Source organism: Rhipicephalus sanguineus, chromosome 8, assembly GCF_013339695.2.
Source record: "Rhipicephalus sanguineus isolate Rsan-2018 chromosome 8, BIME_Rsan_1.4, whole genome shotgun sequence".
NCBI lineage: Eukaryota > Metazoa > Arthropoda > Arachnida > Ixodida > Ixodidae > Rhipicephalus > Rhipicephalus sanguineus.
Genome location: NC_051183.1, coordinates 97,411,210 through 97,425,598, shown reverse-complemented (window position 1 = coordinate 97,425,598; position 14,389 = coordinate 97,411,210). Strand labels below are relative to the sequence as shown.

The window sequence follows — 14,389 nt, the reverse complement described above, 5'->3', positions numbered from 1 at the left end:
GCAGCACTTTCACTACTGGAGCAACTGCTGCATTTCAACAAAATATCTCGAAGCCTTTAGCCGCTGCTGTGCGCTACCCTACCTTAGGGAACATAGCTTGTGGCATTGCTTTGTGGGTTAGAAGTAATCATATTAATTTATTTGGAAGCTAGTATTTTCAAATGGGCAACAATTTTGAGAATAGTTGCCTTACTAGTCGAAAAATATTCGTATGGTATCCGATTGGCATTCGTATTCCTTTCGGTGTTACCTCTGTTCGATTCGGATTTGGTTTGATTATAAGGCCATTATTCGCACACCCGCTCTGCTCTTTAAATGTTCATGCGCAATAATCCATGCAACTTTAGGAACGTTGAGAGCTGCGCTCTTTCGAGCATTATAAACGTGACGTAGTACTTTTGCATGTGGCATGTGCGATCAATTTTGCGGTGAGGGTGACTGTACAAAGGTCATAGCATCGGTGCTTAACGCAAGTTAGCGGCATGCCATTTACAGTGCATCAATAATCAGCGTTGTCGGCGCCCATGTCGACACTGTTGAAATTTAACATGGGGGGGGGGGGGGGGATCGGAGATCTCTGTTCGTTCCGCGTTCGTTCTGGCGGTGTCACGTCACAAAAGTGGGCGGTCCGCAGCTCTCTTCCGCCGAGAGGAAGAGGACAGCCAATCGTCAAGCGGTGAGCGGCGAGCTTTCCAAAAGTAGACGCGCATCGTTTGTCCTCGGCAAGGGGGCCGTATATTTCAAAACGAAGTGTTTCTCACCTTCTAATAAATACAGTTGTTATACGAAAAGATATTGTTTTCCTTTCAAGCTCAAACTGTTTCCGAAACAGCAATAGGTTTGAGCGCTGATATTTATTGGTGTTAGTTTTTCTAACGTGCTCACTATGTGAAGTCGCGCACGCGAAAAAATAAAAGAGAAAAGTAGCGGTTGGCGCAGTTTTTCAAGATGTCGTCCAACCGGAATGTCTGGCTTGGCTCCCGGGTGTCGAGTCGTCAGAAGGAGCTTCTTCTGGCTTTTATAAAAGAGCACCCACAGATACCTACGCCGTCGTGCTCACTGGGGCCGTCGTTCACGAGTGAGGACCGGGACGACACGTGGCAGTAGCTGGTAGCGCTTTTGAACTAAGTCCCAGCGCGTAAGACCACATCCCAGTGGCAGGCCCGTTCATTTTGTTCGCACTGTTCGTTTCGAGAACAGAAAGCGACGCCGCACTCGCTCATGCCTTCAAACGCATCTCGCACCTCCAACTGCAAGCGAAGCACACGTCGCAAGCGCCATTTTCTCAAAATCAGCTGTTGCGGCAGCCGCAACCGCCGCATCATGCCGTGCGAAGCCGTTTGTTCGCTCGAGAGAACGCGTGCGAACAGTCTCACGCTCCGTTCTTTTGTAGCAGACGACATGCTCGTTATGACGCGGTATAACGTCACCAAAAAATAAAAAAATCAAGCAAAAAGAAAAATGACTACGCCCCTCAGAGACGTGGTTTTTTCCGGCTTCGGCCAATCGCGTACGCCGCCAGAATGTGTACAGAACAAACGGCGCAGAACCGAGATCTCCGATCACCCCACTCGTTATGCCGCGATATGACGTCACCAAAAAAGAAAAGATCAAGCAAAAAAAAAAGAAATGGCGACACCCCCCGGCCTTGAGTGGCATCTCCCGCTTCAGCCAATCAGCGCGCTTGTTCTTCCCCAGGAGAACGAACAAGCGGAACGAACAGATCTCCGATCGCCCCCATGTTGTCACGGTATCGTACGGAATAGCGCAAGACGAACAGGGACATAAGAAGAACACAAAAAAAAGAAACACGAAAAGCCGTTAACTTCCGACATAATTTTCATTTTCCACGGACGTTCCTGTAAGCTTCAATTAGTAGCCAATGACATGCGCACTAAAATTAGTTATGAATAATTATGTCCTAAAGAGTACAGGCGGGCACCTAATACCCTCGCCACCCATGTATGTGTTGACATCAGTTTCGATTATTTCTCTTGTTGGTAGGTCATCCGTTCTTTTTTTTAATGATGACATGTATGTTTAGCAGTGGTATGCAGCCATAAGACTTACAATGAATGGTAATCAATCCCCGTCACGTTGCGCGACGTTCAAGAGCATGTCATGTAGTACCAATAGAAGCTACTTACACACGCCTGTGCTAACAAATTTTGTAAGTTGGCGCTTTGTGCATTTATAGTTTCTTCTGTCTTTGATGGTCTTGCGTTGGTCAAGACGAAGTCCAGAAGGAGTTTTGTAAGTCTCTTAGATTAAAGAAAATGTTTTAAAAACCAGGAAAAGGGACTAGGTGGAATGTCAACGATTCTGAAGGAGAAACATAGAAGCCTTAAAATTAGAATGCCTAGTGCTTTCTCAGAAGATTTTCTCATGATTTTCCTTTAAACTCTGAGAAGGCAATATCTGTGGCACTGCTGACATGGAATGATTCATTAAGTATAATATCACTGATACGTCTTTGCACGCTGTAGTAGAAAAGCATCAAGTGCAGAGCCATGCTTCTCGAAATTTAGGGTGGCGTCATTACGGTGAAGCGTTACAATGCTAATGAAGGTGGACACTTTCGAGCGATCGTGGTGGCATTTTTTCGGTATGCGCAAGTACTCGTTCGCGTCTCACCTTACTTAGCGCGACAGCCAATCCTCACGAAAATTTGCCCTTTGCATTAGTGGTGGCGGTGGTGGTAAACATTTTATTCAAGAAACTCACAAGAGAGCTGCTGTGTGTTTGAGTGGCAGTCCCTAGTCCGGGACACCATTGGAGATGGCCGCTGCCCGGGCGCGCGCCACCAAGGAGCGTTGCGCATCCAAGGTAGAGCAGCCGAGCAGGTACTCCTCCCAAGCCTCTCTAGTTTGAAGAGGGAAGGGGGATGAGAAAGGAAGTGGAGTTGATATCCTTTGATTTGAATCTCGTGACTTTCTGCTTTGCCGATATGCTCCCAGTGAAGCCAGCCATCCTTGTCTGACAGTGATGTCATCACGACGGCGAATATATCGGTCAGAGTGCTTGCATTATTCACTACATATGCTAGCTTGTATACTGTAATACCGCTCTTCCTCGTCGCTGTTACTTTGTCTTAACTCAAGCTTTTTTAATCTTGTCCTCGCAGCCGACACCCAAGACCAGAACGGCGAAAAGGCAGAGTCGCGTAAGTGTCCAAAAATTTATTTATTTAAAAGCGATTCGTGACATAGAACGACATCTACCTTCACAATGAATGAATTAAGATTTTTCACAGGAAATGTACTGCGCATGTTCTGAGATTCTGCGTCTGTCATACGCTGAGTAGCTTTGGGACGTTGGAACCCATATACCAAGTAGCGAATACTCAGCTTCTCCTCAATTCCGCAAGTTCTCCTCTCTGCCTTTGCTGTGCACTAGAGAACCATTGCTATCAATTGAAGAATGCTGCCCTGTGTGCTGCTCGTGGGCTGCAGTATGGGGCACCCTTTAGCAATTGTAATAAGAAATGTATGGGTTCTTAAAATATGCATGGGAACGCTGACGGTCTCACCTATCGACGAGGCTGTTGCAGGTTGAGAACGCACTTTATACACAAATGGAAACTAAAAGCATGCACACACACAGAGTAAATAACACGAACACAAATAGAACACGGATTGGTTAGTAAGCGTCTCTACAGAATAAGACAGTCAGATAGTGCGACGCAGGCTCACCCATTGGATGAAGAGTCGGGCTGCATGAGCGACGCGAGGCGGCTAACGCCGACAAGTGGAGCGACGGCTTTGAAAAGGTAGGCGCTGGCTTGCGAACGCTGCCGAAGACACCGGAACCTTACACCGAACACCGTCTGCCCTCTCTTCTCTTTCTTCCTCGACACCACGCATCCCGGCGTTCGCGCGCATTTTTGCACGTGCACCACAGCCGTCGTCGTCTTCTGCTTCTCGCACCTCACGTGGAGGAACCAACACTCATTCGCGCGCACATTGCAGTAATCAAGCGCGCAAAGTATAGTTCGAGTCTTATTTTTTAGGGGCGAAGCTCCTTATAGCGAGACCTGGTCGGTTGTCGATCGTCGATCCATCCGGCGTACCCTGTAGTGTTCCCTTATCGTACAATAGAGGGCACTGTCCCATAGAGATGGATGCAAACTGCAGTTTGGTGACGATATATTAGATGGTGCTGTACGCATTCTGTGCCGTCATCTCCATTTCTCGTCTCGTTTCCGAGAGGGCGCTGTCCCATAGACGCGTACAATATGGCGGTTGGGTGAATGTACGCTAGATGGCATTGGCGGTGCAGCTGCTCTCCGATTGGCTGCTGCGCGGGGATCTCTCATTACCCGGATCGTCGCTGTACGAGTGCGCTTCCCGGATCGTGCTGCTTGGCGGACCATGGGCGACGAGGAGCGCCGGGTGCGGAAGGCTGCTGCGTCTCGTGCTCATCGGCAGGATCCCGAGGTGCGAGCTCGAAAGGCTGCCGCCTGGCACCGCGCGCGCTTGGCGGTGGCTTCGCGGGCGCGCACCGCCTCGAGATCCGCCTGGCGCCGCGCTCGCTTGGCGGCAGCCTCTCGGTCCCGAGAGGCTCGCTTGCTTAGCGCTCGCTTGGCGGCAGCCAGGCGGATCCCGTGACGGTGAGCGCCAAGGACGCCGCTGCGAAACGGGCTCAACGAGAAGCGGATCCCGAGACCATGATTGCTTCAGGAGCTTCGCCCAAGCTCTTCATCATTCACCCGTGGATATGCTGTAATTTTTTTGTTGGGGCTAATAATATACAAGTGGGCTAAAATAATGCGTAGCACGATCTCATATACATTGTACGCGTGCTTGACAATTTGAATTGTCCCGCGAAATCAGTAATATTATCAATTTATATACAAACAAATTGAAGGTTCGATGATATCTTGGAGGTAAAAGCTTTCTATCGCTTTAATATGCGTAATTTAATCTAAAGGTGTCACATTAACTGGGAAACTCGCTAACCGTAATTACAACATAGAACGACAGAAAGTTCCGTCATCTGGTAGGAATTTATTATGTAAGACAGTAATGAGTGCAAGCACGAACGCAAGAGAATGAGAACCAGTCAGCGCTGGTGTTGTCAGCTTCGGTTTTCTTGCGCCCACGTTCGGGTGCGTTACTACTTTCCAAGTTAACGTGAAATAAGCGCATTGTGTACGCTACACCATGGAACATATCAGGGGCAAAAGATGTGCCGTTACTTGCTTCATTTTACATATCGTTATGAGCACCATGGTTGCAGCGCAATGCTTAGAGGCTTATTTCTTTTGCTGTTGTGTCCTGCATATCCATTCCGGAGACGTCGCGTCTAGCGTGGCTGCCGTGAATGTCACCGGTAAAGTAAGCATCTTTGTTGCGCTCTGGCAGGAAGCCGTATAAATGGCGGCATAATTCAGAGGCATGACCATTAGAGTAATCATTACAGCTTTATATTTATGCCCACCGCGGACGCTTCTTCTCTTACCCTTATCTTTTAGCTGACTGCTTGTATGCCTTGATATTCTTTAATTCTACATAATGTTTTTTTATGTACCGCAGTCAAACACATCTCCCTTCCTTTGGCATCAATTCTCTTACTCTATGGACCATCTATTATACGTCCATCGCATTAGGAAGCCTCATGGTCTGCCCAACTCCATTTCGACATCGAACAACATATAGCATGCTACCGCGGCCAATAGCCGACATAAATCAAGAGCGGCGTTTGTGTAGTTTTCAGCGCGCTCGTTGGGATGAGGCAAGAGAGAAAGTGCATAAAGCGCTGGACAAATCCCCTTTACTCCGCTGGTTCTTGAAGGATTCGAGATATTTTTGCGCCAATGTATTGGTTGAACTCCCTGAGGTCATTCAATGATTACTTGGAAAAGTGGTTCAGGACCTCTTTAAGGCTTTTCAGTTATATTTCATATCTACGAATGACATTCCACTAAAAACGGAACACACTCACACCGCCGCCGATGCGGTATGCTTTTTCTGCCACCTTTTTTTTTCTTTTGAACCTTCTCTACGCTTCCTTGCACGTTACAGGACGAAAGTATGGTATATCACAGATCCACCAACTGTTGCATGAAAGTGTCCTTGCCTTCTCTGTCATACACACGATTCCAGAGCGGCTACATTCTTGTACTTGTTATACGAGGGGCGTTCAATGAAGATTTCCCCTGACCTACTTGCTGTGGACGAGGAGCAACGAAATTTTGCAGATTTATTAGTCCTTCTCTACATACGTGCCACCCGGTCCCAGGGACAAACACTTTTCCCATGTTTTTATGCGACTGTAAACCCTTCGCTTGTAGAAGTCGACAGGGTGTTCCTAAAGCTATGTTGTGACTTCAGGAATCAGAGTCTCATCATCTGGAAAATGCTTGCCCTTGAAATGTGACTTCATTAGTGGAAAGAGGTGGAAGTCCGATGGTGCGTGGTTGGGATAATAAGGGCGATGCGGTAGAATTTCAAAGCCGCCGCAGCGTGCTTCCATCTGGCCAACATGTGAGTTGTGAACTGGGGCATTGTCTTGCAGAAGGCGGACAGCTTTGGTGAGCATGCGACGTCTGTTGCTTTTGATGGCCTCCCGCAATTTCCGCAGCAGTGAAGCATAGTACGCCCCAGTAATCATGGCACCCTTTGCTAGGAAATCCATGACGACTACTCTGTGCTGGTCCCAAAAGACTGTGAGCATGACCTTGCCCGCCGAGGGCTGAGCGCGTGCCTCGTTTGGAGGCGCTGAGTCCAAGTGCTTCCATTGCATCGACTGGACTTTAGTCTCCGGATCATAGTGATGGACCCAACATTCATCCTGTGTAATCAGTCTGTTGAAAAAGTCCTCCTGGTTTCCATGGCACATGGTCAAAAGACACTGGGAGCATTGGACTCGTTCCTGATTTTGGAAAGGTGTGAGCAGCCGGGTAACCCAGCGAGCGGATACCTTAGACATATTAAGATGGTCCTGGGTGATTTTTCCCACGGACCCCACACTAATCTTCACCTTTTGGGCTAGGTCTCGAACGGTTACGCGCCGATTTTCCAAAATGGTGGCCTGTACTGGCCACCATTTGGTGTACTCATCGGTGTACTCATCGACAGCGGAGGTGTACTCATCGACAGCGGAGTGGGGTCGGCCCGGAATCAGAACCGTTTCCACCGAAATCCGACCGTATTTGAATTGCCGATGCCAGTTCTTCGCTACAGCATATGATGAGGAATCCTCCCGATAAACCTTTTTTATCCCATCGAACGTCTCCCTTCGAGTGCGGAATTTAAATACAGGAACTTGATGACTGCTCTGTATGTCACTGCATCAATTATCACACCTCACACCACTTCAGCACCTCTAAAAGTAAGACCTTTTTTCGTTCAGAGTTACAGATTGGTACGTGACCTACAGTGACTTATGTCATTACACATGCGCAGTTCCCGCATCCTGCTATAAGTAGAAGTGGGTCAGGGGAAATCTCTATTGAACGCCCCTCGTATTTCTTGACAGCGTACATGTATTATCAAGAAGATATGTCCTAATGGAAAGTTATACAAATGGCTTTTTTTCATCTGAGCTGAATTCTGTCATTGTTGAGCAGTGCGTATTTCCGCTAGCTGTGGTCCACATTGAATTGAAGTCAGCTCGCTGGAAAGGTGACTTTCTCTTTGTTATCCTTGATGAGTATAAATTAATTTCCCCATAACTGTGCTTAGAGAACTGAGGTACAGTGGTGACACTGGTATTATTATTTTGATTCAGATAATGAAGCTTATATAAACAGAAGAATAAGTTGAGACATGGGTGTATATATATGCGTGAAATATGCGATAAATTATCGATGGATTAATAAGTGGGCACAATTCTCTGGCAATGTTGAAATGCATCTCATAAAGTGGCGAACTGTGCGTTCGTTGTAGTGTGGACACCCGTGATAGCAAAAATTTGATACACTTTTTAGATAACATAGTTTTCTCGTCGTTAATGACGATGAATACGTAGTCGTGTTGGGAGGCCAGTTGAATATTGATACGGCAGCAAGCACAAATGGGCAAAAATATTTTACAGCAGTTCTTGATGCTCGGTTTTTATGAAAAGTTATCGCCATTCACTCGTGGTACCGGCTTAACTGCAACGCTAATAGAGCTGCTCTTAACTGGCTTGACTCCAAATGTAGTACTTTCTAGCCCAACTTTTTTGCGCTCTCAGTGGTCATATACTAATATATTTTATTATACCCCACCCGCCATACACGCAATCTCAGACTGCTTCTCGTGCATATTATGTCTCTGTAAAGTGACAATCTTAGCGTTACCGTGATGAAACTAAACAATCGAAATGGGATGATTTATTTTCATTGATGAAAGAAAACAATAAGTCGTTTTATGTATTCGCAGTTAACCGAACTTCACTCTTTGAGGATGGAAAAAATATTGAAGAATTTGGTAACTAAATTACAACGGCAAGTAAAGCTTAATATATTCCATGACTGATGGGGTGATAGGTAACAAATGCGGAATAAGTCGCACCCCATCATATCGCAGTGAAGCGCAATTATTAGTTTTGAAGAGCCTCTAGATAATTAAAAGCCATAACAGAGGCGGGGCTTGCCGACAAATTCAAAGAACACTCTATATCGATAGCTGAGAACACTAATGTAAATTGCGATGTTAAATGGACACTAAAGAGCAAAACGATTTCTCTCGTTTTCACGATACCAGAAAAAAAGTGAGTTTCGCCGCAACGGCGAAGCAATGAAGTCGATAGCAACAAATTGGAATTAACGCAAAGAACGTAAAGCAGCTCGAAATTGCCAGCGCGTCGCTCGAGCCCAAAGGACGCATGAAAAGAACGCACACAGGACGAGCGCGAACAATCTTGCGTAACAGCTCGATACATGCAGCGCACTGTTGAAACATAAAGCACGACGCTCGAAACCAACGAACAGGTAGGCACAGGACGAGCGCGAACTAAATGTCGCAGTTGTTACTTCTTTCTGTTTGAACAGCGCGCTCCTTTCGCAAGCGCGGCCACTGTAGCGAGCGAAGTGACCTTCGTACGCTCGTGACTTCAGCGCGGACATCGCGGGGAAAGCACAATACATACAACCCCCCGCTCCACCCCACCCCGCCCGCCCGCCTTCTTTCCTTGAGATAAGCGCACGAAGGCGACCACGCCCTGTAGGGCAAAGAGCATCGGCGTTCGCAGGAGCGGGGCGACGACCTTTAAAGCCCAGCGCGCACATCGCGCCATCTCGCTGGTGAGTAAGAAAGCACGCTGAAGTAAATGGTGTATAGAAACAGCTCGCCGTTTGCATGCTGAAAGACGGTACTCTCCGTGGCTTAGCAGTCTAACACCGTGCGTTTCGGAGTGAGAGGTCGGCCGTTCATTTCCGCGTGTAGGACAGTATTTCTGAATTATTTTTCTTTCGATATATATATGTATATATATATATATATATATATATATATATATATATATATATATATATATATATATATATATATAATATGTGTGTGTGTGTGTGTGTGTGTGTGTGTGTGTGTGTGTGTGTGTGTGTGTACGGTGCATGACGGCGGTGACGGCGACGGCAAAAATCAGCCGGAACTGTCCATATAATTGCTCTCCCAATAAAACACCACTCTTACTCCTAGAAGACGCTTAGTAAGCGAGGAATCGCGCAAAAAGAAAATGTGGATGGCGACGCGACCATGCAGTTTCCGCATCATTCGCTGTGAGGTCACTTATTTTGACGGCGGCTACTAGGGCCTACGTATGGTCGCGGGTTGCCCATGGGACCGGGGAGCAGCCAGGCTTCAGGGAGAAGTCGAGGTCAGGAGCCGGAGCTGATTACAAGAAGGTTTATTTACATGACGACTTGGTAGCGCGTGGTAACGTGCTTGGAGAGTCCCGACGCTCGCGTTATAAATCCTGTGTGAGGAAGAAGATCGGCTTTTTCTACACAACTTCATTCTTCGCCATGGCGCACCTCGTGAACTCCTGAGTGATCGGGGACGTGTATTCCTCTCGGACGTGCTGCAATCCCTTTTATCTGAATGCCAAATTATTCACCGCACTACTAGCGCTTATCACCCACAGACCAATGGCTTAACTGAACGATTTAACCGGACCCTTGGTGACATGTTGTCTATGTACGTTGCCTCAGACCACTGCAATTGGGATGTTGTACTTCCGTTTGTCACATACGCGTACAACACCGCCTGCCAAGCCACTACCGGATTCTCACCATTCTTCTTGCTTTATGGCCGCGAGCCCTCCAGCACGATTGATACAATTCTCCCGTATCACCCAGATCCTGCCGACTGCCAACCTGTGTCTGAGCTCGCCCAGCACGCTGAGAGATGCGGACAACTTGCCCGATCTTTCACTTATGATTAACAGTGTCGCCAAAAACAGCGCCATGACTCCAAGCCTCCTCCGGACCCTTTTCCTATCGACTCCCTCGTGTGGCTTTGGGTGCCTTCAGTTGCTGCTCCCGGCCTTTCATCTAAGCTCCTTCCAAAGTACCACGGACCCTACCGCGTGGTTGCGCAAACCTCCCCTGTCAATTACGTGGTCGAACCCGTTACGCCATCTACCGATCTCCGTCGTCGCGGGCGAGAGACAGTCCACATTGACCGCCTTAAGGCATATTATGATCCTCTGACCTCTATCTAGATCGCCAGGATGGCTACCTCTCCATACCGGGGGTGATTGTGAGGAAGAAGATCGGCAAGCATGAAGGCCCATCGCCATCGGCTGGCACACACCGACAATTCGCTCTCTGGCTACGCCCTGCGCGCTGCTGCTACGATCGTCGCTCTCGCAGAATCCTCAATAAACCCCCCGTAACACCTGGGACTTCCCAGGATTCTCTGTTGGAGAAAACAGTCAAGTCCGGGACAGTCCAATCAACACGTTGTCTTCGTCTCCGCCCCCTCAAGAAAACGTAAAGCACCGCCTCCTTCGGCCCACAGGAAAAGTCAAGCGCCGCCTCCTTCGCACCGCAGGAAAAGAGAAGCGGCGCGCCTGGCTCAACGGAAGGTGCCCGGGAGGTGAACAAAAGACACAATGGGGCACTTAACTCACCATGAAGGGATCACGGCGGCACACATGCCTGAAAACTGGTCGTGTTGTCAGGTGCAGTCTTTCTTCTCGATAGCCTCACCGGCGCAGCTGACGGCCAGCTCCCGGTCCGGTCACAAAGCCACAAAGGCACCATACACACAGTGAAGAGATCACGGCGGCGCACATGCCTGAAAACTGGTCGTGTTGTCAGGTGAAGTCTTTCTTTGCCTCTGGAGTGCTGTTTCTTATTCGAGTCGGAAATTTATACTTGAAACGGTAGCGCTAGTGGACACGGACTAGAGGAAGACACACAGACGGAAGCGCTTCCGTCCGCGCGTCCGTGTGTCTTCCTCTAGTCCGTGTCCACTAGCGCTACCCTTCCAAGTTTCTTTACCTCGATAGCGTCACCGGCGCAGCCGACGGCCAGCTCCCGGTCCGGTCACAAAGCCACAAAGACACCATACACACAATGAAGGGATCACAGCGACGCACATGCCTGAAAATTGGTCGTGTTGTCAGGTGAAGTCTTTCTTTGCCTCTGGAGTGCTGTTTCTTATTCGAGTCGGAAATTTATACTTGAAAGGGTAACGCTAGTGGACACAGACTAGAGGAAGACACACAGACGGAAGCGCTTCCGTCCGTGCGTCCGTGTGTCTTTCTCTAGTTCGTGTCCACTAGCGCTACCCTTCCAACTTTGCCTCGATAGCGTCGCCGGCGCAGCTGACGGCCAGCTCCCGGTCGCGTCACAAAGCAACAAAGACACCGCGTTGTGCGGGAAAGGTGCCCGATGAGAAATATCCGGCGCTCGGGTGATTGTCCGGTGCATCTCGCGGAATGCCGAACAAAGCTGTGCGCAAGTTACTGCCTCCTCTGAGCAGCCTCGACTGCAAATGAACAGTTCATCTCCAGGCCACAAAACCGTCGATCTCAGCCAACTGTGTCCAAGGCGATTGACGAGGGAACTGACAGCCTTGAAGGGTTCGCCGCATCTGGTGCGTTTCGGGGAACGTTGACGATGGAGAAAGCAGAGCAGATGCCGCCAAGTCATTTCCACGAACCAGCGGCGCGAAGCCGTGAACTCCGATTATAATACTACGTAGTTCCTAAACGGTAAAAATGAAGTACACTGTCCTCTGAGGGGGCCATAGAGTTAACATATCAAGTTTGAGGAAATTTCGTGCAGCCAATGGCGCCAATGTATGATATCTACACTTTGAAATCCGGGACGTCATGCGTGGAGATTATGGCGCGAAACGTAAAAATGGAACTTTTGAACTCATTTTCTCCTTTATTAATACACCTATGATGGTGAAATAACGACATTGTCGTTCTGAAAGTAAAATTTATCAATCTAAAGCGATTCATTGTTTCTCTTTAGTGTCCCTCTAATTACTTACCCACACCGCTGAAGGAATCAATATTTTGTTTACCAAAGTGATGCAGGTGGTGCTGTAAGAGTGTTAAAAACTTTAAGATGCATGAGAGTGATGACCTAAATGGTCTAAAAATGGTTTATATTAAATATCTTATTGCTCTGCTTAGCTCGCGTCTGACATATATTCACAGCCTCGCCTTGAGAACTGCCATTTTCCCACGGAAGATGAAGACCGGTGGTGGTATTACATAAAAGTTGCGGTGAACATATTCTCTGTAATTAAGGCCCATTTTTTTACTTCAGATACTCTCCAAAGGACTTCGAAAAAGTTTGTCGAGCGATAGCTCGGTTTTGCTTGCTTTGGGAAAGAGGAGACCATTGGTTTGCAGAGATTTGAATTTACACTCATCGTGAGCCTCGGGGACCGACGACCCCGCTCCTCCATCTGCCGCACTAGCGATTTGCGGAAGCTTTTTGGCCGGCGTTGCGACTAAACGCGAGGAGCGTGTAAAGAAGCACGCTATCAATGCGCTGATATGCCGGAGAAACGTAGGCAAGGTATATGTAAACTGGTGGCGTAACTTCCATAGAAGCCCATGGAAGCCCATAACTAACAACAAGGAAAATATAAAAAAAATAAAATATTACGTCACAAGCGGAAGCGTTAGCGACGTCGCGCATTTGCACTACATGGCGAGAAATTGAATTTTTTTTTTAATTGCTGACCTTTTACATGCGTTTGATAACTAGGAGATATTATTGTGTCTTTATGGCTCGCCACTTGTGTGCGAGAGAAAATGAATCATACTGGCAGGTTTTTGCAGCGCGCGAACATAGGAAAAAAGGACAGAGTAGACAGAAAGAACGAACCAACTAGCCCAAGCCACAACACTTATAAGAGAAAAGGAAGATCAACAAAAAAATTGGGGAAGCAGACTTGTTTTAGTAGCCAAACAGTGTACTTGCAATATGCACCAAAATACTTTGCAGATGAAAAAATTATGATACAACTGCTCACGAGAACAATAGCACAATACTTCGAAAACTCGAGTTGCCCAATCGAGGAAAGCCACTGGAGCGAAATAGAAGCCTTGAGAGTATCACTTTGACAATCTTAGAGTACAGCGTTTCTTCGCTTAGCGTACCGCATTCACTGTCAGGAAAGGCGAGGGCACGCGGGCCGTCCGCCAGCGAAAGCAGTCTGAAGTCACATATATGGTTATCTACATATTGTCACGTGGTCGTGACGTCAAAGAAGACAGCAGTCGGCGTTTGCAGGATGAAACTGTTTATTTGGCCGAACTTGTGGGCGGAAAATGAGAACTAGAACTACAGCAATACACGCTGTACAATGATAGCGGCGAACAGGGCGTCGTCCGTCGATCAACTGACAAGCGGTCAAGTTCGTCGGCTTTTGTACAGGCGCTATGGAACTTTGCAGCAATATCGCTGGTGGCGGCGTTATCTCTCGACAAAGCTGGAACATTAGCACGCGGCGCGCAATCTTAACAAAACGGTCTACTAAAATCGTGAAGCTTCTCGAACACTGCTTCGCGGCCAGCGTCGAGCGTTGATAACCGTCCTTGTTGGTCAAACTCGAACACATCAAAATAAAAGGAGCAGGCGTGGCATTGCCCCTCTCTGAAAAAGCATCGTCCCGATGCTTGCAACAGAACATGGAAAGGAAAAAAAAAAACAAGTGCATACACAAATAAATTACAATAACAAAGGAAAAATAAAGTCCCCAGGTTCGCTAACGCGCAAAAAACGGCTTAAGGCGCACAACATGGACGACTTCAGTTCGTGCGCGGCGTCGCTGGGAGTTCGTAATGCCGTCCGGGACGACCTCGTAGTCAAGAGCGCCGTGACGTCGAAGTACCTTGTATGGGCCGAAGTATCGCCGAAGAAGTTTTTCACTGAGCCCGCGTCGGCGTATCGGCGTCCAGACCCACACACGGTCACCGGGTTGGTACTCCA

At 47.9% G+C, this 14,389-nt stretch overlaps 1 protein-coding gene across 1 annotated transcript in view; it reads left to right on the top strand.

Moving 5' to 3' along the window:
• LOC119402234 (uncharacterized) overlaps nt 1–14,389 on the top strand; it is a 94,913-nt gene that overhangs the window by 72,924 nt on the left and 7,600 nt on the right. The window contains exon 6 of the mRNA XM_037669368.1: nt 3,125–3,163. Coding sequence (XP_037525296.1) covers nt 3,125–3,163 — 39 coding nt within the window. The remainder of the gene's footprint in view (nt 1–3,124; nt 3,164–14,389) is intronic.